This window comes from Bacillus rossius (genome assembly GCF_032445375.1).
Source record: "Bacillus rossius redtenbacheri isolate Brsri chromosome 4 unlocalized genomic scaffold, Brsri_v3 Brsri_v3_scf4_2, whole genome shotgun sequence".
Lineage (NCBI taxonomy): Eukaryota > Metazoa > Arthropoda > Insecta > Phasmatodea > Bacillidae > Bacillus > Bacillus rossius.
In genome coordinates, this window is record NW_026962011.1 from 32,058,929 (window position 1) to 32,083,038 (window position 24,110).

A 24,110-nucleotide genomic window follows, 5' to 3' on the forward strand; every position below is an offset into this window, starting at 1 on the left:
CACATTCAGATAGAGTTCTGTGTACTTTTCTTAGCTGAAGGAGAGAGAAGTAGACTACAAGAAGACTGTCGAGCAACTGATGAAGGATAAGGAAGATCTAAACTACCAGCTGAAGATAATGCAAGATGGTAAGTTATTGACTCTTGCAGCAACTTATTTACATGGTTTCCAGTAGTGTTTCGTCACTAGTGAAATTTTTTTGAAAGGCTCTAAAAAAAAAAGGAAAAAGCATTTTTCTTGTCTTTTCGGCGGAATCACTATTGCATTTTGGAGGGGGGGGGGGTCACTGTGAAATTCACATTTTATTGCTACTTAATGTTAAGGTTAAATTTTTGCTAGTTGGAAACATGGTTGATGGTGCTGTGAGCTACTGGATTTTCTATGCTGCTGCCAATTCTCCCACTGCCATTTTTCGTCATGACTAAACTATTATCCCATCTCACTTGGAATAGTCCCTCACCCCTCCGAGGCGTCACGTCATCAGGGTTGACTTGAAACCCGAAGCTACCAGAATAGTGGCGTCCTAGTCACATCACTTCACACAGGTGTGGCACTGGGAATAGGTGAACCCTCCAGAGCCGCAGAAAGTTCTGTTCTCAGTGAGAAAGCACAGTGGAAGGAGCAGGGGAAGATGGAAGGGAGGGGCCATTGATAATTGGATTGGGCAAGCTGCGGTAACGGACAAGCTCCACCCGCGGGCTAGCCAGGTCGCTGGCCTGCTTCTTGGTCTTGTCTTTAGTACTTTAGTATACTTGTAACAATACTGTAAAGTTTACAAAGCATGTACAGCGAAACCCCTTATTTACGTTACCGTTATTTACGTTTTCCCGTTATTTGCACTATATTCTTCAGGTCCCGTTTGGTTCCCATATAGTCCAATACAATACTTTCCCGCGAATTACGTCTCAAAAATCGAATCAATCCCGCTATTTACGTCACGTAACAACCATAAACAACCAGAAAATACCGTGGAGCTAGTAGGCAATGAACATTTTAAATAGCAAAATATACATATTTTATAACATGAAAAGTTGCTTTTATTTCTAAACATGTAATAATTTAAGCCTAGGCGTGTAAAAGTACGAGTAATTATAGCAGGAGACAATCTAAAATGCACGAGGGAAAAACGTAAACTCATGAATGTACAAACATGGCTGCTTGTAAGTTCTGATACTGTATTTATGTCACAACTTAGCCGAAATACTGGTACGAGACATAAACTTCACAAGATAAAATGAGCGGTGTCTTGGTAACTGTTTTATACGTCTTTTATAATTTGGGAAGTATTGTACAGTTGACGCCATATTTTTTAAACTAACCATTTATTTCTGGGGATCGTAAATAATTAATTATTGGTATCAAGACATAATGATAAACGTAAACTTGAACATGTCACGGCAGCGAGAAAACTGGTGCGTATACCAATAAACTGGTATTAGAACTGGATAAAATTGGTACACGGGAGGTGGAGCTTATATTTTTTTCCGCTAAGCTCGCATCTATTGGTTGGCGGCTGATGGCGTCATGAGTCTGGGCGGAGCATAGAGTGCGCATGCGCCGCCGCGTCGTTACAGCAGCTGACCGAGTACAATGACCTTTCTCCGCGTTTGGCGCGCTATTGACGGTAAATATTCATCAATTTGCGGCCTTTTCTTAAAAAAATTTTTACTGTGAGCAATGTGTATGTAGCCCGTATTTGTTATAAACCCTGCCGGTTGCAACTGTATTTATAATTTGGAGAGGCAAATAATCTCCTTGAACAGCCAAAAAAGCAAGCAGAAGAAAATTTCAAATTTATTTTTTAGGAAGTAATCAGAAAAACATTTTGGCTTTCATTCTTTTTTTATTTTTGTCAAATGTGGTAAATTAATTATTGATTAAATACTAAAGTAAAATTTGTTGTTAGTGTGTTTGTACCTGCATTGTAGTATGTGCTATTAAACAAAAGGAAAAAAATTCTAAATAAGGAAAACTGTTCTCCTTTTTATACTTTTCCCTTTATTTACACTTTCCCGCTTTTTACACTTTTTTACTTTGTCCCCATGAAAAGTGCAAATAAGGGGTTTTGCTGTATGTATATCCTGCAGAAAACAAATCTAAATTTCTAAATATCTCTTCTTGTCTTCATACATGTTACACTCTTCATTAAAAAATTTTTCTGATTGATTCCCGATTGCTGCATTTAGAGTAAGAAAATATTTGAAAAAAAAAAAAAAAATTAATTTGAAATGTCAAATCAAATATCAAAAAAATCAATTTAAACTTGAAATGTGTAAATAATTGCAGAGCCCTACTGTCATGTGACTGACACTGCGCAGACCTGGACAAGTCGAGCAACATCCTGGACGAGCTGGAGCGTCTGCGCAAGCAGCTGAAGCAGGAGCAGCTGCTGAAGATGCAGGCGGTGAACAAGCTGGCCGAGATCATGAACCGCAAGGACATGAACATGGGCAACGCCGGCCGAGGCAAGAACAAGGTGTCGTCCGCCGAGCTGCGCAAGCGCGAGAAGGAGTGCCGCAAGCTGCAGCAGGAGCTCACCCAGGTTTGTCGTTTCCCTCCTGCCCTCTTCCTCCTCACCTCTCTCCTGTCCCCCTTCTCTTCGTCCTCCTCTCTTTTCCTTTCGTCCTGTTTCCTCATCCACCCCATGTTCACCATCTTGCTCTTGCTCTGAGAGCAAGTCGCACAGTCCGATGCCAAGCATTTGGGTGCAGGGCGTAGCAAACTATTCCCAAAATGGAAAAAATAATTGCTTGGTACTTAGTGTGAACTCTTGTATATAGAACTGTGTTGTGAGTTAACTTTGTGGCTCTTGTACCGGGCCAAGTAATAGACACAGTTTAAATCACCCGCGCACCAACTTTCTACAGTTGGCACCATGTTGGAACACTGCAAGTGTTGGCATCCATAAACCGTGAGGGTGGCATCCCTGCAGTGAGAAACAAAAAGACAGCTTTCGTTTCGATCGGCATGATGGCGGTAGGTCGCAATGGTGCGGGCTGATGCTATCGTGTAATTTATGTTGCAATCCTCTGTTAAAAACTTCTCGATACAGTCCACATATATTTATCAACATTAACAATAATATTAAATTAATAGCGGAACTACAATGTATTAATTGTACCAATTAACTAATGGATACTCCTCTACTAAACAAAAAATAATAATTTTTTTTGTTTTGTTTTGGCATTTCATGGTGTCTACTAGGTCACGAAAGTCACGAAAAAGTCACGAATGTTGTAAAAGGTCACGAAAGTCCCGAAAAAGTCACCATTTTTAAATATATTTTGGTAAAAGTCACGAAAAAATTAATTGCAAGGCTAATGTGTATTTCTTGTGCACTGATCTTGTATATACCATATTTTTTGTGCTTTTGGCAGCTTGCATTTTCAGGAAAATCATCGCTTAAGATGTTCCCACACAATACATTTTCCTGTGTTTAACTAGGCCAGTTCCACCATTTTCGCCATAAGACGTTTGCTTTAAAATCCTGTTCAAAATGTTGCTTACAGCTTCTATTCTCCTACGTGCAACGTCATAATTTTCACATAGAATGCAGAGAAAATTTTAGTAATAGCGATTTGCTCTTCTTTATTTAAAAACTAAAGTCCATTAGAATGCTGTGAAAACGTAATTTATTCAATTCTTGTACCTTACACGCTTAAAAAAAGGATTGTATTCGTTCCGTGGCGGCCACGACGTAGTCAGTTTCATTCTTACTCTACAGAGAGCACAACAATCGCACATAATCGATTGTAGCTGTCAAGGCGTCAATGCGCATGACCTGCGTCCATATCGATAAGTTGTTAGCCAAATGGCGAGCGTTCATAATCGAACTTATAGCATTGAGTTCGTTTGTTTACTGCCTGCTTGTGTGTACGAAACGGAAATTTATGTTTGGCTAGGATAAAAGAAAGCCAAAAATTTGTGCACAAAATGTGTGATGTATTTTCGTGTTTTGGTTTTGTTACCGACTATGTTTACAAATTACAAAACACAAAATCCCTAAATTGCCGCCACATTTTATTTTCAAACTGAAATCATTGTCGAAGAGGTTAAAGTGCTACGGAATGAAATTGTAATATTTTCTATGATATAATGTGCTGAAAATGTTTGCCAATAAATGTTAGTGTTTTAGCGCTTAAAGTGCGGCGAAAATTGGCATGCGGAAAATTAATTTTATTCAATTAAGTTTCAAACTAACCGTCATTTGTAGGCTTAACTTATGTCTTTTTTTTTTCAGTACTTAGGCCTATACATTTTGATAAAGAAAAGTAAACGTCCAATTTTTCATTTTATTTTTTATGTAAGGTTAGGCTACACTTAATTTTATAACATTTAAAAATTATACCATTTTTACAAGTTTCGTGGTCACACTTCAGTAGAAATTGTCATGAAAAAGTCAAGAAAAAGTCACTAATTTTTATTTTTGTAACTCAGTAGACACCCTGCATTTGGGAAGTTGATTATCATGTCTGCATTTCGGTGCTAGAATTGGCTGAGTTTCATCCGATTTCATTCCTTAAGTTTCATCCCCCCTCCCTTTTCCTTTCCCTCTTGTTTGTTAGGGCAAGTAGTTTTGTGTCGAGATGTCGTCTCGCCTGAAGGCACGGGAAAGTGTGGATGTGCTCACGGGTACTTGCGGGTGTGTGGGCAGGAACGGGAGAAGTACAGCCAGAAAGCGGCCCAGTGGCAGAAGGACCTCCAGGAGCTGCAGTCGCAGGCTCAGGAGGAGAACCTGGTGCGACTGCGGCTGCAGATGGAGCTGGACTCGAAGGACTCTGAGATCGAGCAGCTGCAGATCAAGCTGGCGACGCTCAGCAGCGAGACTGCCTCCCTCAGCAGCGGGGGAGCAGACAACGAGGACGACGCTCTCGGTCAAGGTGTGCTTCCTGCTCGTCTGGGTGTGAATGCCAGTCAGTCCAATCATATACGGATGGCTTTCATACGAAAGGAACCTAGCAACCTATGCATATAGATCCAGAAAATTCGCGGGTTCATTTCGTGTTATGCTAAAATTCAAATAATTATACCTTAGTGCTGCTTCTGTCATTGGTTCACTGTTAATCTGGAGAACTGAGGGCCAATTAGAGACCCTCACTCATAGAAGTGTCGAATAACAGGCCACCCAGTCGAGACGACTCACAAGTCAGCAGCCAATGAACAGTTGGCATTTGCCCGAGTGTGTAGAGGATATTGGAGTCTATCCTGGAGGTCATTGAACCCGCGAATTTTCCGGGTCTCTACCTATGCATGACACGGAAAAACAGTTTGTAAAGTTATGGTTTTTTATTATTAATTCTAGCTAGATAGTGGTTGGTTCAGTGTGTTACAGATGCAGCACAGGTACAAGGAGCTTGATTATATTTATATAAACAAACTTTATAGGTTTCTATTGCACTTGTAGGTAACAAAAAATAAAAAAAAATTTGGTTTGTTTTCTGTTCCATAATATCCGTCCATATATACAACTGTTATGTTTTGAAAGCAATTAATTTTATGCATTATGGTGAAAAGCAGTTTCAGTGTCTTTTTTTTTTTTTTTTTTATATAAAAGAGTGTCATATTAAAACTATATGGAAGTGATTATTACAAAGATTTGAAAATGACTTGTGTTGGATACAGATTTGAAGGGGAATTAGCATACAATTAAGAGGTTTTATTTTAGACAGTATTGGCATATAACAGGTAAAGCCTTTCAACTATGTAAACTATGATTTATGTTGAATGATCTAGTTTTTTTGTTTTTTTTTATACAAAATAACAAATCCTATGGGTTTGTTTTGGAAAATATTTTTCAGGGTTTGCATTGTTGTTTCAATACCATAGTTAAAATTTTTTATTGATACCTAGATTCGGATTACTCTTTGGGATTTGAATTCAAGATTTGGATTCGAGAAAAATGGGATTCGACCCAACACTACAAATGACAAAAAGTATTTTGATACTTAATATCAGTTAACCCCTAGGCTCTTGACATGCATAGTATGTTCCATACTCTCCTCTCTGTTTCACTAAGTGTGTTCTTTCCTCCTTGTCATTATAGTGCTTCAGTATGTGTGTATCTTGGTAAATAATATGAAAATCTTTTACCATTCATGGTTTATACTGTTAAAATGAAAAAAAAAAATGTTGTGTTGTCAATGGTGTCAACTGTTATCACCTTAAATAATTTTTTTTCTCCCCCAGAATCGAGGTTGGAAGGTTGGCTGTCTGTACCAAATAAACAGAACATTCGAAGGCACGGATGGAAACGGCAATACGTGGTCGTATCTTCTAAGAAGATAATATTTTACAACTCCGAGAGCGATAAACAGAACACTGACCCTGTTCTTATTTTGGACCTCAAGTGAGTTTACTTGTGTGCACATTATATGTATGCATTTTGATGTTATATTCTTTATATATTGTATGTTTTGATTGAAAAAGTTTGTGTTTATTTTTAACATTGAGAATAAGCAGTACTGCCCGCTCCAAACATCTTGGCAGGCAAGAATTATTTGTGCTGGCGAGTATCACTACAGTTGGTTTGGAAGGTGACTTTCAATCGGTAGTGTTCCTTTTGTCTGTGCACCTGTCGTCACAACTGTCAGCTATGATGATATGTGTTGTGCCGAAGACCAACAAACGGGCAACTGGTGGTGCTAGTCGCCAAGACGTTTAGCTCAAACAGTAAATAAATTCCATAGAATTTTGTGACCACCTTGTGGTAGTTAGCAAAGAATCGCCCAATTTTTACTATCATTGAGTTGTTTAATAGGTATAAATCCCTATAGTACAAGTTATATTTTTCAAGTTTTGTGGTTTCAGATAAGTATGTACATGCAATTAGTAATATAATATTTTTGTTTTTATTTCAGTAAAGTTTTTCATGTTCGATCTGTTACACAAGGAGATGTGATCAGAGCTGATGCCAAAGATATTCCTAGGATATTTCAGGTATGTTTTAATGTGTTCATGAGAGTTTTAATAACCATTTAGGAGAAGTGTGAGATTATTTATAATTTAGTATTATATCTGAAAATGGACGTGTCTGAAAATTTTTGGGTTGATTCGAGCCCAATTCGGTAATAATACAGTCGAGTGATGTAAAATCCAGACTTAGTTTTTAGAGTCCTTAAAAATAGAGTCAAGCTCGATTAGCCGTCAAAGTTTTTTCCTTAAGGTAATAGAATTAAAAGCTTTAGAAGGTATTATGTTACAGTACTGAGTCATAATGAATTATTCATGCAGAAAATGAATAATGCAGGTAATATTTTAAATTTATTATGCTTAATTTTTGGCATTTTATATTTTATATTTAATGTTCATAGACCTTATCATTAGAGACAATATTTTATGGCTTTATTTTTAGTTCAATATGGTTTTTGAAGCAGAAGATTTCGGTGTTTGTGTTTTTATTTTTATAAAAGCTGGTTTGTAATAATTCACCAAAATAGTACGGTACTAGTATTTATATGCTGCAATTTTATGATAAAATAATTAGTAATAAATTTGTGTAAAACAGAAAATAAAAATAAATAAGCTAGTTTTTTTTTTTTGTTTTTAAAAGAGATTCAATAAGAGATGCACCATAAAACAAGTTAAATTAATTTTTCTGATCCATTCACTTTGGTACAATTTTCTTTGTCAGGAAATGACATTCCTTGAATTTGAAACCTTTAAAGATTACTTTGTTATGATTTTAATTAAGTTTTGTCTAAATTCTACTTAATTCCATGATATAACTGGCATTTCAGTGCTATATGGTGTATTAACATCCCATTTCTGTGTTACATGGTGTTTTGACGTGCTATTCGGTGTTATTTTGAGTTGATCGCAATTCACTGGATAATCTTGTCCCTAAGTATAATTTAATAGGGGTATACAGAAACCAATTTTTTCCATTCAAATTGAAGATAAGTCAAAGATCACTGAAATATTTCGATACATTATAAAATGTCCACAGATGCAACTTTGAGTGCCTGAGTGTGGTGTTCAATCAACACATCCTGCATACCACATACTAAATAAAAACAATGTAGGAAACACGTAGCAAGTCAACCGACCGCACAGAGCGGGGTAACGGTACCACACGTGAATGAAGTAGCCGTGCAGACGGCAGGAGGGGCTGCTAAATGTAAATGTGCGTGTTGGCGGCAGTTGCTGTACGCGGGGGAAGGGGAGGTGCGGCGGCCGGACGAGGGCGGTCTGCCCCAGCTGGAGATGGTGGTGTCCCGGGACGACAAGCCCGGCACCGTCTCGCTGAAGGGGCACGAGTTCGTGCAGATCTCCTACCACATGCCCACCAACTGCGAGGTCTGCCCCAAGCCCCTGTGGCACATGTTCAAGCCGCCGCCGGCGCTCGAGTGCAGGCGTGAGTACCTCCTCTTTCTTGTGTGTGTTGTGTTGATCTTAGTCGTGACTTTGTTCTTGTGGTGTTTGTCTTGTCCGTTAGCAGTGGTGCCTAGCCTACATGCATAGCTTGCCTCATGTATAGTTTATTTATTATCGTTATTCTTGTCAATTAGTCTTTAATACCTATGTCTCTTTTTGCGTTGGTCCTAACTCAAAAGTTACGTAACTGTTGGTAGGCTTGTTACAAATATTGCCACTAGTATTGATTCCATTCTTACACTTTATATAGCCTTAGTAAGATCAAAATTAGAATATTGTACTGTGATTTAGAAGTACATAAATCAGACTGTGACAAAATTATAAGTAATAAAAGCTATCCTTGACCTAACCTAGTTCTGTTGTCTGAACACAGAGTTTACTTAGATTGACTTTTTGTTAGCAGCTGTTACAATTCCAAACTAAACTGTAAATCCCTAAAAACTTTCTTGGCAATACTTGTATAAGAGTACAGCAGTTCAATAATCAATCACAGTCTCCATTCTGTACAGTACATAATAAAAATTATTTTTTATATATATTTAATAACCAACTTTAATAGATTAGACAAATGTGTATTTATACAATAAATAACTCCAACAACTGTCTTTTCTCTGGCAATTCAATACAGTCAAACCTCTCTGAAACGACCCCTCACGGTTCCCAGGAATAGGGTCGGAATAGAGGGGGGGTCGTAATAGATGTTTTCCGAAATTTTCAGTTGATTTCAACCCCCCCCCCCCCCCCCCAACCCCTTTTCCCAAACCGCTACTCGCTAAGAAACCAGCCATACAATGGCAGGATGCTGTCACTCACAATGCTAGACGGCTGTGCTTTAAACCTTCATGACAAGTCCGTCGCCCTACAGGCCACCTCTAAAGAAAATATGTCAATAGACAGTTTATTTTTACTGGTTAGATTACATGTACGATTTCTTGCTTGCCGTAGTTAAATACACTAGAACCCCGATGTCACGAACCCCGGATTTAACGAAGCAGTGATTTTACGAATACATTCTCGAGAACCGTCAAAAAATTGGACATTTTGACCAAAATGTGAAAATCAGAAGAAAAAAAATTTAAAACAAAACAAAATGAAAGATTATTAAAATCTGTTAACTTTAACACACAGCGTATTTTTTGTGTCGGCTTTAATATTTCCAATAATGTTCATGTGAGAATAACAAAAAAATAATGGGACATTTCCTTTAAAAATACGGCAGCAGTAGCTTGTGCAACGTAAGTGGGAGCGCGGGAATATCGTCTAGACAGGCTGGCGGCAGCACAGGCGGCGGATGCATGACGTCATACGGCTTACCTCTCCTTCCCTTGTCTAGACTTCAAGGTTCATCCCTCCCAGGCATACAAACCATCGTGTCTCTCTCCCCCTCCTACTTCAACGTCCTTTGGCATGTGAAACTGTCAACATCCTTCCTCACCTTCACCAAACTGTGTGCGACTAAAGCCAGGTTTGTATAGTCCAGTTCTGGTAAAATGAAAAATTTTTAAGGGCCCCCGCGACAGCCATTTACCGTTAATTGTTTTGATACAAATTGTTTGTTAGTTACACAACATTATTTCTGAAGGAAAATCACTGAAACTTCAAAATTTATTTAATGGAAAAATTTAGCAGGGCCGTAAAAGTATTCATTTTTGCCGCAAATGAACTATACTCGCCCTTCCTGCCGGACAACATTCTCGGCGCGTGACGCATGGCAACTACAGTCGTGTGCCGCGCACAGCCACGAAAAACCTACGCAATTTCCAAACTATACTATATATCCGACTGGAGTCTGTTTACGAAAAGCATTTAAGAATTTGTTAATGGTTCTTTTGAGATAAAATGGCTAAAAGACATGTTTTCGAAGTTTTAGGTGTAAAAAACCCGTTACAAATTTCTTGAAAGTATCATAGGGAAATGCATTACACCTTTATCTTTATTTTTCCGCCATATAATGTTATGGTCACCGCTCAAATTTCACTGTTATCTGACGGGAACGAGATGACTGCGCGCCAGTTCAGAAGCCTTGCACTTAGAGGTTTTACCGCGCTAGAACTACCATTGAGCGTCGATCTTATCATCCCGCTTCACTAACACACACGCTGACCAGACGGCGCCCTAAAGCTGATTAGAGGAAGCATGTAGAAATGCAAGGCAGGAAATTTTTCCAGCTTATCAACCAGGACCCGGGCAAGTCTTGACTATTAAGCTTTTCACATTAAAATATAAGAGACTTGTATTGTGTAATTTCGGTGTTATTTAGCGGTTTTTCTTAAAAATCGCTTTTTTCGCATTTTCCATATAAATTCGCGGAAAATTTCGCGATTTCGCGATTCACCATATAATCGTGGCCCTAGTTATTGCTCGCGCGAGAGGAGAACGTGGAATGTTAGAAGAAAGATAAATGCGGGGTAGACAGACGGCAGCCAGTGTGTTTCCTGCGCGGGGAATAAGTGGCGTAGCCTTTTTTTTTATGCTGGGTGAAGCGACCTTTTTCTATCAACCCACGGGAAAAATTAATTGCTTGAGCTGTCAAAATAAACATCGCTGCGGCAGTTAAAACAAGTCGAGGCGGGCGTGCATCCAGTCGGTCGCTGTGTATTGTCAACCGATAGTAATCAAAATCAAGAGAAATCCAGCAGGTAGCTTTGCCTTAACTGCGTACCACACTAGACACTCGCAATAAGCTAAACGTAAACACGTTGCCACAAAAACCTTTATCTGCACCCTGCCGACAAAGGGACGTGGAATGGGGGTTGTTAAGCGCTGACAGCGGTCGACAGGAAGCACTCGGCAAGAGAAACGCAGCAACACGTTACTCACCACAAGAAACTTATTTTCTGTCTGTTTATCTTCGGATTTTCGGCAATTTTTTCACGGTTCCTCGAAATCGGGTTGTAATAGAGAGGTGGTCGCAATAAATGGGGTCGCAACAAAAAGGTTTTACTGTAGTTAGGTATATTTATACCTTATGTTTTATTCCCTAGCATTGTATATTAACATTGTATAGGTATTGTTGTTTATTTTCATTACTGTAATATTACACAGTAATTGAATGTGTTTTGTTTTCATGTGTCTATATGTTAGTTGGTGGTGGCTGTGTGCTGGTGTCACCTTCCTTGTGGGCCGGGTAGTGACTGCCTGTATGTAGTACTTATTGTATATTGCAGTGCCCGCCTCATAGAATCTTTTTTTTTTGTTAGTCCTGTCCGTTAGTTTAATGTTTTGTCAGTTGTGTATCTGTGTTTGTGTTCTGCCCGTCTCTAAAGTTAACTAGCCGTAACTGTTAATAGGCATGTTGCTGTACATTTTGCAGCAAGGAGAACAGCGCTTCGCAAACTTGATTGTGGCTGTGCCACTAGATAGTTGTGTTTATTGGCATACAGTGTAGAGTACTAATGAATAGAGACCTGAAAAATTTTGCGGATTCATGCCCCGAAATGCTACAATTCAAATAATTGTAACTTAGTGCTGCTTCTGCCTTTGGTCCACTGTTAATCTGGAGTAATGAGGGCCAATTAGAGACCCTCACTCGTAGAAGTGTCGAATCACATGCCACCCCAGTCGAGACGACTCACAAGTCAGCAGCCAATGAACAGTTGGCATTTGCCCGAGTGTGTGGAGGATAGTGGAGTCTATCCTGGAGGTCATTGAACCCACAAATTTTTCCAGTCTCTACCAATGAATGAAAGTGAGAAGCTGCGACAGTGGTGTGTCGGGGGGGGGCGCAGGGTGCCACATCAAGGTGCACCGGGAGCATCTGGAGCGCAAGGAGGAGGCCATAGCGCCCTGCAAGCTGCACTACGACCCCAACTCGGCCAAGGAACTGCTCCTGCTGGCGGCCAACATGGACGACCAGAAGCTGTGGATCCAGCGGCTCGGCAAGAAGATACAGAAGTGTGGCTACAAGGCCAACAGCTGCCTCGACAGTGCCAAGGTGTCCCCCAGGTAGGCGCAGGCCGTCCTGTTCCCGGCTCGCTCTGTGGCTCCTTTCCTGCTTGCTCGCCGCCACGCTCACGCCATTACCCATACTCTCACTTCTACATTCACTTCAACTCTTTAATACCTGTGGTGACTCTTTAATGCACAGTTCCTGAGGTGGGGTCTATGAGACTGCCAGAGTATTTAGGTTCAATAAAACATCAACACTGTTTTTGATTTTACCTCTCTGTATTTACTACAGTAGTGATATTTCTATAAAAAAAACTGAAATATTGCATATTTTACTTTAGAAAAAAATATTACTTGCAAATATAATTAAACAAAAAATATGACACAGTAAGCTGGGATGTATGATTTTGATGTTATGAACTAATTAAAAAAGCAAAAATTTTTTTTTTTTACAAAATGACAAATGTTCAAATTTACCATATTTATTGTAAGATAATTTTCATATAATGTTGCAGTCTCACATTCCAATTTATTTTAGTGGTTTGTTAAAGTTAAACTTCAGCACAATACAATTTTCATTTTTTTAGTGCATTACAAACACAAAGGTTTTTTTTTTTACACAGGAAGCATAGAGACCTAGTTTTCTTGTTCTTTTTAAGATCACATGAGTAACAGGTTCTTCTTCCCTCACTATGTTAGAAGTGACACTTTCGTCAGTGTTTGGAGGTGTTCATCCACCCCTGGCTACAGTGTAAATCATCGAGTGGAACCCACTTGCAGTCTGTCGAACCAGCGCTACCTCTTCAGTGCGGACAAGGGCTAATTCTAGCTTCTAACTGGCGAGGTGCCTCTGTCTCCTTGTTTCAGGGAGTCCATGCGGTCGTCCCTGAAGCCGTACGGGACGCAGCAGCAGCGGTCGGCAACCCTGCCCGCGAATGCGTCCGCGATGGGCAAATGACACAGCTTCTTCCATCGCTGAGATGGGCTGTATGAACCTCGAGAGGGACGGAGGGGGCTCCGAGAACCAGCTCTGCGGGGGTCGGAGCCGGCCTGAGAGTGACGTCGTTAAGTCGCAGATCTTCCCTTGTTTCAAAACTAAAAACCCAGCAATTAACACCTTTAAACTAATATTTGGTATAAAGTATTTTACTCTTGTTTTTACCATTTTTGTGCGTGTTTGCTGAATACTGAGCTCAAACCTTTTTTTAGTGTTGTGAAAGATTTCATGTGGCTCTAGTGTATCATACCTACAGTCATTAGATTAGAAGGGAACCCTTACTCAGTTAATTCAACAGTTTTTAGATATATATATTTTTTTGTTGTAAATAAAACTGTGTTAACTGTGTTGAAATCGTACCTGCAGTTAATTTTCAAGGTGCTGAAATTTAGTTTTAGCAGAAGAGATGAAACTCGCTAACTTTCGGAGGAACAAGTTTACTTTTGTAAAGAGGAACTTTGTATTACAATTTTTTATATTCCAAAAAATTTGGGCGTGGAGGAAACCAAAAGTAACTAGTAGTTACGATCAAGTTGAGAGTCATGGTTTCGGTTTGTGTGTTAATACCAAGATTTGGGAGTTAAGACAGTTTCCCATGAATAATTTTTTCAAGAACAATTTTAGTAAATACTAAAGTTGAAATATATGCATACTGAAGATTTCTGACAATACGTTTTTCTGTAAATGCAATATAGTGACTTATTGACCCATTTATCAATATTTTGTAGATGGCTTATTTTGTGACAGGTATTCATGACTGCAGTTTATAATTTTTATTTTTCAAGATGGACATGTTTCATTATCATCATAATATTTTTTTACCATACAGTTAAAATAAATATTTTCGTAAATGTGGTCAGATTTAAACGGTATATTATGCATGTTTTCATTGTTTTATTGTGGGATGGGGATACTTATTCTTTTCTTCCATTTGAGGTTATTTCCATGACAGGTTATAAACTGGCTGAAACTTCCATCTGGAAGCTTTGAGTTTTTGAGGGGAGCTTGATTCTGTCGAAGCAATGTGTTTGTTATACTCTTTGATTGAAATTCTCTGAGGCAATGAGAAAATTGAATCTAAGAGTTAATTAATGCACCACCGAGTCTATAACTACAGTGTGCTTTTTCTTTGTATTTTACTGAACACTTGTTGCCTTTTAAAACTGTATTATTGCAATTGAATTAACTCGTGTGGTGAACTTCAGAAGATACCACGCAATTTGAAACTGCTCAAGATATAAGAGTGGTGTCTGTTTACAAAAAGCATCTTAGAACATGCTGAGGGCGGATGAGTAGTTCTGTTTTTTGTATTATGTTTTTAAACTGTATTTTTAAAAGAGTGAAAATGGCTAAACTATGTTTTTTCAAGGAAACTTTTAGATGTGAATCACCCAGTACAGATTCTTGAAACTACTCGAGGCACGTGCATTATAGCTTTTTGTCTTTTTAACAGTCACCGCTCAGATCTCGTAGTTGCGCTATGCACAACGAGAAGACTGCCTGTCAGTTCAGAGGCGACACCGCGCTAGAAGCATCAGTGAGTGTCGCATTTATCACTCACTGACACAAGTTCACCCCTGACTAGGAGGGCCGGTCCCTTAAGCTACTTTCAGCCACTAGTACCTTAAAGATTAAAATATTTTAGGTATGTCTAGTGAATCATGTATAAAATATTTATTTTCTCAATCACAGCCCTGTGTTCAAAAACCAGCTTACATGTTCTTAATCTGCACCTACATATTTTGGTGGTACGCAATATTGTTTGGTGTTAAAAGCTCTTTAGCAACAGTCACAAATCAGTTAAATATAAATAAACCTTTGATGTTGAATTTTGTTTGAAAATGTAATGCCACGTGTAATGACAACTTGCAGATCTATGATTAGTACAATGATGGTTGATGATGCATTCGACTGGGCTTAAGTCACTGTTCACTTGTTTGAGGCAATGTCTGTGTGAAGGTAGTGGTAATGTGGTTGATAGGAAACTGAAGGCTTGTGTGAAAACCTTCCCCATGTATCTTGCTGTAAGACAACAGGGCTGTAGCCAAAACTCTGTCCATTGCAACAATTCATATTTTTTTATAAGTTTTCTTTTAATTTTAAAAGAAAATTGATTCTCACACTTAATCAAATCTCAGGGAATTGAAAACTTAGAGCCCAACTTTTGCTAGTATAAATTTAAGTGATATTACTTGAAGAAATTGAACATTTAATATTTTGTTTTTTATATGATGGTTTTAATACTTTGTTCTTACATCAATTAATTAATGATTTCTTTAAAATAAGTCTTAAAAATACACACACACATTAATGTTATTAAATACGTAAAACACAAGTTGGTACAAAAGACATGCTTAAAGTAATATGTGTGCAAACCAGCATTAAATGTAGACTACTTGGAAATACAATTCCTGTTGCTTCTGGGTTTTTATGGCATGTCAGGCTATAATAGAGAGGAAATACATTATTTTAGCTCACCAAGTATTACAATAATCCTTATTAAATAATCTACAAGTAGCTAGTTTTTTATAATTGTCTTCAATTTTTTTTTATCCTGGAAGGGAGGGGTCCAGACCCAACCTCCCCCTGACTACATGCCTGAGGACAAGTAATACCAACCTAATGACGAGGCCATCAAGAAATTTATCTGTGCAAAGGCAAAATTCCAAGTAAGTCTAAAACTATATTTGCGGGTAAGGGTTTTATTACTTTTAATGTTTAAGGATTTTTTTTGTCAAATTCTATCTAATGGTTTGGTTTGTATAATTTTAGTCAATACAAATTTTAATTTGATATGCACTATTTTAAAGAACATTATACTTATTTTTGCAGTTTTCTGCAAAGTTAGTCTGGTCTTGCTTCAAAAAGATAATTTTTATGGGAATCATATGCTATAAAAACACACTAAGGTAAAGCATCTTGAAATTTAGGTTGCAGTATGATTTGTGAATTAGGTTATTTATATATTTCATTTTTAATTCACTTTGTTTGTTACTAGTACTTACAAAATTTTAAAATTCTGTAAAACAAATTTGCAGTTCAATTTGCAATCTAACTATCATAGAGTTGCAATGAAGTTGGTTTTATAGAAGTTTGTGAGGCTCTTAAATTTTGTGATAGAAAGCAAACTGAAGAAGCATATTGAGTTTTGATGTTTGACAATAATACAAACACCACATACATGACTATTTGTTGTTTAGGTGCCTAGTTATGCTGTGCCTGATATTTTGTTAATGATAAAGTATTATTATGCTGTGTATAGTAAAACTGCATTGTAACAATTGTGTAAACAATACATTCAGGACAGCACAAACAATAACAAGAATTCCTGTTTAAACAGCTGTATCCTGTAGTGTAAACTGTTGTTGGTTTTGTCAAGTACAAGCTGTTATAGTGAAGTTTCATTTACTTTAATATTCTCTCATAATGTATCATATTATCTTGTTTATCATTTATGCATTTTTTTTTTACTGAAGAACACGTTAATAAAAAAACCAGGCAATTTTTGATTTCATTCAGATTTGTGGTAATTATTTGGAGTAATGTTATCCAGTTATTGCCCCGTTATTTGGTGACAAATTTGGTCATGCTTATGTCTAAATCTTTTAGACTCAAATTTAAATTGAATTTATTCTTTAAACTTCAGTTAGTTATTTGCCCCTGATGTAATAAGCATGTGGAAACATACTTAATTCAAAGCAAGACCAAGAGATTTAGGTAATCTTTTTCAAAAAAATGTTAAAATTGTCACATCTTTGTTGTCTAGTATACTTGTGCAGTGTAAGCATTTATTCATGCAATGTCGAAACTGCTCCTAAGATGCATTCTTTAAGGGCTAGCCAGACCCAGGCAAAGTTCTATGTCTGCTTTTGGAGCATGTGGTGATGTACGAGAAAATATGGTACCATTTTCTTGTGTTGTGTGTGTGTTTTGAAATAACTGAAGTCTTGTTGCTACTGCTTACTAAGACAATGAGTTTTAGGTGATCTAGTTGTGAATATGAAAATTCTGCAGTGATTGTAATATGAGGGAGAAATGTCATGCTCCAGTCTGTCATTACCGACTGTGAAAGCATTATTTTTTTCAGTGGTGTTTAGTGCATAGTCATGTACACTATCAATTGGAATATGCAAGGTGTTTTTTTCCTTCATTTGTACAGCTATGTAAAGAGAAATATATAAAGTAGATATGTAACTGGGCTAGTTATGGGAATGTTAGAAGCTGTATTTTCAACTTTCTCTCTAAAAAAAATTTCTAAGTAGGTAAATTATTTTTATAAAATTGATCAGAGAAATTTGAAATTTTGGTTAGGGAAAATTTGTTACTCAACTAAAACTGTGTTAAAATGTTAATCTGGGGGAATAAAAAATGATTCTTAACATTAATAATCCATTTGCAGGGAGTTTTGATTGCAACTTACTGTTGAAAGTTCTGCAGCAGCAAATTGTGCTAGAGCAAACATCTCTTACCGCATCCTTATGTAAGATGTAAAGCTTGATTATCCATTTAAATAACCACTTTGTTTCGAAGCGGGGCACCAACGCACTTCTCAGTTTAGTTGTACCACAGTGTTGTTTTATCACTAACACAAGGTGACCGCATCACCTTGGCACGAGTTTCAAAGTCCTAATGATCTAACGCAGGGTATTAAGTCAAACAACTAGGTGTTCATTTTACCAATACATTAATTAAGTTAAAGTACAAAACCTTCACTTGAAAAAAAAAAGTGGGAGAATTAATTTAATTACTTGGGGGAAAAATTATATCATCGAAAAATGCATGATCAACTCATGGTTTAAATTATATATATATATATATATATATATATATATATATATATATATATATATATATATATATATATATATATATATATATATATATATAATAGGCGTACCCATGGGGGGGGGGGGGTTGGGGGTTGAAACCCCCCCCCGAAAAGTCTTGGCGACCATTCCCGTCTCAACTGCAACTCTGGAGAGGACATTTTCTTGCTTAAGAAGATTAAAATCCTATCTGCGGAACACCATATCTCAGGACAGACTGAATGGATTGGCCTTACTGAATGTCCACTACAACATCCACATCGACCCGAAGAATGTGGTTACGGAATTTGCCAAAAAAAAAAAAAAAAAAGAATTCTTCTGTAAAACGTTTGGAGGCTTAAAAAAGTTTATTATAAACAATTATTTTTTGGTGTTTATGGAGTTTTTCTTAAAAAAACAAGCCCCCTTCCCCAACCCCCCCCCCCCCTCCCGCCCGAGAAATATCTGGAAGAACCCCCCCCCCCCCCCCCCCCGAAAAAAAATCCTGGGTACGCCAATGATATATGTATATATATATGTGTATATATATATATATATATATATATATATATTATAAACACAAAAAAATCATGCTTTATTGCACAGATTAATATTTAGACATAGTGGACAGACAAGATTAATAAGGATAGTCAAGACAGGATAGATAACAGGAAAGTAGGTAATGTTTGTCTGTACTGGCTATCGAGACTTCAGAGTATTTCTGTTGCATAGAATGTAGGAATTATGCTATAAATAGTGTGTTTTGTATGAAGTGTTTTGTGAAATGTTTTTTTTATACTTGTCAACTTTTAGGGTATACTTTTTCTATGCGGTGCCTGACCTCATTAGATAAACTGTTTGTAATCAACTGTAAGGGTTACCATGATACATAATCAAATTTTTTAGATTTTTTTTTTTAACTGTTTAGTGTTGTCTAGAATTTGTTAAGTTTGTGACAGTTTTTAAAATTGTGTTATTATGACATTATAATTAATCAACTCATTATTTGTGTACAACGATGATGCCTCCATTTCTTGCTATGAATTTTGGATGGGTATGTTTTATTTTACACTGGGTTGTGTGTGTGTGTGTGTGTGTTTCTAAGTTGTCAGGGTCCATGTTGCACTTTTCCTTACCATGTTCATGTTTGTGTATCTTGCTTAGTAATATTGGCGACTTTGGAAACGTCACTCGTAAATTGGCAGGTTGCATCCCAGTCACCTCCGCAGTTTTCCCCACATACGGCTGTCAGCGATGGACATTGCTAACACTTAACTTGTAAACCCGCTAAGTTTCGCACTATTAACTCTACTCTGTAGGAAATTTAACAGGTTTAACCAATGGTACAAAAAAAAATAACACTAGTGTAATTATATTGTGTTGAGAAAAGTTTTTGTGTAGTTTATGAATTACGCAGTGACAAATAACAGGAAAACTAGTTGTCGACCAGATAGCTGATGTGTAAACCAAAGCGTATTTCAAGTAACATGATTTGCACGCGAGGATCACACAACTGTATGTGAACCTTACTCATCGACTTTTTGATCATCGCATTCCGAATGCTGTTTTATTCCTTTTGTGTGTTCAGCATTAAAAAAATGTTTTTGTTGCTCAATAAAAATTTTTTTAAAGGTTTGTGGGATTGAGGACTAAGTTGTTGACCTGAAAAAATGTTTCGAAATTTCAAACATGTTTGTGAATATTGTAAAGTCTAGTCCTGGTTTTCACATACAGTACAGACATATTTAAAATGTGGTTCAGCTAGAGTAAAGTTTGTAGCCAAAAATCTACCATGTGTGTATTTAAATGTACATTATTCCTCAATTCCAAATTCATATTTTAATGTCCTTCACACTTCCAGAAACAGGGCATACAAAATCTTTAAATGAGCTTATAAAAGCTTTAATTGTTTCTTGTCAACAAGTAAGGTTGGAAGTCAATCAAGATATTAAGTGCTGCAAATTTTTTTTTGCAAAGTGTTAAACTCTGACAAGTGCCGTGGCATAAGATGACAATTAGCTTTGTGCCTTGGACTAACAGAAATCTCGAGTGAGATGAACGGTTGCTACTAAGTTAACGTATGCGATTGGCAGACTGTTTCTAACATTGCCATGAAATGTTGCGTAATATTAAAACTGCAATTTTGCGTGTAAATTTATTTACATCTGTATTATATGATAATAATTGTAATAAATAATATTTTGTAGATAATTGTATTGTGTATATGAAAAAAAAAACAAATATTTGAAACGGCTTGAAAACTAGCTGAAAACTGTGAAAAGAATAAAGTTGTAGAATCTCATTTTTATGTGTTCATTGTGCTGTGTTTACGATGAACTTCTTGAAAATTGTCTCTTGCATAGAAAAAAAAAATTGCATACTGGTAATTTTTCTGTAATGTATTATTTATGTGATGACATCACAAACTGTCTCAATTGTAAATTAATTAATATTAAATTTTTTTATGTATGTTGCCTTTAAGTATTACAGACTGTGAAATGTTTTGTATGCCATACCTCATATGCATAAAATTGAGTTTCTACTTCAAAGGTAGTTTTTTTTTCTTTTTACTTTATTGGCCAGTGTATAATTTTGGTAACACTAACATCACTTGAATGTTAGTTTCAGATTGTTACATTTTTCACTTAGTTCATACTCATCGAAATTAAAAACACTGAAACAAGCTATAGGCTTAATTTTTTGCTCTTTATTTTGATAAAGTTAGGTTAAACACGTGTGTGGATAAATTTAGGCTTAGAAATTCACTAAACACAAACTTGAAGAACTTGCAGTATCTACCATATTGTAACAGTATGTTCATTTAAATCAAACTTCAGCCATAAATTAAAAGCATCAGAGTTGAAATGGTAGGGCAGTCTCTTTGATCCGGGCATACTCGACAGTAGACCGTCATAACATCAGCTGCCATGTTCGTGGGTTATGCCACAGTAGTAAGCTCACATATACTAACTATTGCATTGGGAGGTTAAATTAATGATATTTGTATTGTTTTGAATGTTAGCTACATTTTAGTTTTTTTTTAAACTACCTATTCTAAAGTTCAATTACACAAAGTACAGTGTACTTAGTACATTGCAAACAAATGTTTGCAACATTTGTTGCAAACCATTAAACAAGTGGTTTTCATTTCAGTGAAGATTATTATGAGTATGTAACTGCTATGCAATTACTTATATTAAGTGGAAAAGAAAACAATTTTTTTTTTTGTGATCTTTTCATTGCTAAGCAAAATCAGTTAGTGTTGACAATTAGTGACTCATCCAGACTTTTCTAAATGAATATAAATCTTTTTAAAGATAATGTTAGTGTTCATTAATGGACTATAAAACAGCGAATTGCACAAAACTATTTAATTTGGCGACCGATGTCGCCAGATAGCAAGAGTACCCGATAGCACCACTTACCACCATGCCTTTGTAGAACAACTGACTTCCGGAGGAAGCAGGGCAGCCAACTCACAGCAGCCAAGTAGCAGCGCCACTATCGCCAGCAGCGCGGCGCGCGAGATTCAAAACTCAAGTGTGTTGACCAATGCCAACAATGTTTATAATGTCCAAGGTCTATTTACACGGAAACTATACAATATACATAACATACCGCCCACCTTGAAATCACCGATTTCAACAGTCACAGGGGAGCGGGCATAATTTCACTGCTGGCCGTTTGACAGTGCCTGTGACAGTGCGTACAGTGGCCACTCGTGCCACGCCGTCCGTTCCATGATGAAGATCAACAATGCGCCCCAGCGGCCATTGCAGAGGTGGAAGCCTGTCTTCCTTGACCAGCACCATCTGGTTGGGGGCAAGACCTGACGCCCTTTTCTGCCATTTGCTACGTTGTTGCAGCGTGTGCAGGTAATCCCGATGCCAGCGATGCCAGAAATCTTGATGTAGTCGGGATACAAGCTGCCAGCGATGCAAACAGTTCATTTTTACCTGACGTAAATCTGGTTCGGGTATTGTCACTAACGGTTCCAGCGTCAGGAAATGGCCTGGGGTCAGAGGAGTGAAGTCCTTGGGATCCGCACTGAGGGGACACAACGGCCTTGAGTTCAACACTGCTTCAACCTGAGCCAATACTGTGTTTAACTCCTCGTACGTTAGTATCTGCTCTCCTATCACCCTCCTCAAATGGGACTTGAACGACTTGACACCCGCTTCCCATAAACCCCCAAAGTGAGGAGCAGCTGGCGGGTTGAAATGCCAAGTCACACCAAGATGTGCGAGCGATGAAGCCACTGTTGTTTGATGGGAAGACGACGTGAGGAGTTGTTGTAGTTCGGAGAGCTGATTTCGTGCCCCAACAAAGTTGGTGCCACAATCGCTGTAGATGTCCGAGGAACGTCCTCGACGTGCAATGAAACGTTTATAGGCAGCCAAAAACACATCTGTCGATAAGTCCGAGGCTAGCTCGATATGTACTGCCTTTGTTGCGCAACAGACAAACACGCATAGATATGCTTTCAGCACAGCAGCCTTGCGAAGACGGGCCATCTTAATCAAGAATGGACCAGCGTAATCAACCCCCGACCTTGAGAACGGTTTTACCTGCTGAACCCGCATAGCTGGAAGGTTTCCCATCAGCGGAGCAACTGATGATGGAGATGCACGAAAACAACGCACACAACGGTGCACAAGGTTGGTGATTGCACGCTTGTCCCCCATAATCCAGAACTTCTCCCTGAGAATGGCCTGGAGTGCTTGTATTCCCGGATGTTGATTAACTTCATGGTAATGACCTATGATCAGTCTTGTCAGGGGATTCGATTTAGGAAGAAGGGCTGGGTGCTTCTGCTCAAAGGGCAGATCCGAATGAGACAGTCTGCCGCCCACCCTAATCACTCCCTTGGAGTCAATGAACGGTAGCAATCTACGAAGTTGTGGGGAGGTGATTTGATCCTTCTTCAAGGCAATTAAATCACTTCGATAGCACATGGACTGAACATAACGTATCCAGAACTCTAGGGCAGTGTTTAGATCCTTCGATGACAGCTCTTCTATGGCCCGTCCTTCCAGTGGATGACGACAATTGTTGATAAATCTGAACAAGCAGGCAGTAACACGCAACAGCCTTGTCAACCGACTGAAACGTTCCAATAATGTGTCCAAGTCCCCAGGGGAGATAAAAGTTCCCAATGCCACTACCTTCCTTTCAAGCAGGATTACGTCAGAAGCCTTAATGCACGGAATACCTTCAGGCCACTGGTCCTCAGCCTTCTTCAGCCATGAAGGGCCAGACCACCACAGAGGATGAGATACAATTTGTGCTGGCAGAAGCCCACGGGATCCACAGTCTGCCGGGTTATGTTCCGAACGAACATGCTTCCACCATTCTGGACGAGTTAGCTCTTGAATGTGACTAACCCGGTTTGCCACAAAGGTCTTTAACTCATGTGGAGAAGAGTTTATCCAGGCAAGAGTTACCTGTGAATCAGTCCAGGCAGTAACCGAACTGAAGTGCAGTGTCGCTCCATAGGCATCAATGACATGGTGAAGCAGGCGAGCCAACAAAAGGGCCCCACATAGTTCTAAGCGAGGCAGCGACTGAACCTTGAGTGGCGCTACCTTCGACTTGGCAATCAGAAAGTGTACCAGCACTGTACCATCAGGGTTGTCAATGCGCAAGTACACAACTGCTGCGTAACCAATTTCGGAGCTGTCCGAAAATCCATGCAACTGGTAGGAACCTCCTGCCTGTCCTCGAATCAGTCGGGGAATGGTAACTGATGACAGTTGTGACAGCTGAGTGTTGAAGTTCTTCCAGTTGCTTAGGATGTCATCCGGTGGTTCAGTATCCCAGCCCAGGTTCCGTGCCCACAAGACTTGGATCAGGTGCTTTGCAAACATACTGAGTGGGGTGAGCCACCCAAGAGGATCAAAAATCCTAGCCAGATTTGACAGGATTGTCCTTTTTGTGGCATTGCCAGAACTAGGCTGTATCTTGTAGGAATATGTGTCCGACACAGGATTCCATTGCAGACCCAAGACCTTAATGACACAATCGTCCGAATCCAATGAAAATGGTTG

At 38.3% G+C, this 24,110-nt stretch overlaps 1 protein-coding gene across 1 annotated transcript in view; it reads left to right on the forward strand.

The window, feature by feature from the left end:
• LOC134542389 (rho-associated protein kinase 2) overlaps positions 1–13,816 on the forward strand; it is a 56,267-nt gene extending 42,451 nt beyond the window's left edge. Inside the window, exons 22-29 of the mRNA XM_063386584.1 lie at positions 35–128; positions 2,319–2,542; positions 4,655–4,880; positions 6,187–6,346; positions 6,858–6,936; positions 8,140–8,353; positions 12,102–12,318; positions 13,129–13,816. Coding sequence (XP_063242654.1) covers positions 35–128; positions 2,319–2,542; positions 4,655–4,880; positions 6,187–6,346; positions 6,858–6,936; positions 8,140–8,353; positions 12,102–12,318; positions 13,129–13,219 — 1,305 coding nt within the window. The 3' untranslated portion in view covers positions 13,220–13,816. The remainder of the gene's footprint in view (positions 1–34; positions 129–2,318; positions 2,543–4,654; positions 4,881–6,186; positions 6,347–6,857; positions 6,937–8,139; positions 8,354–12,101; positions 12,319–13,128) is intronic.
• Positions 13,817–24,110: the final 10,294 nt, after the last annotated feature.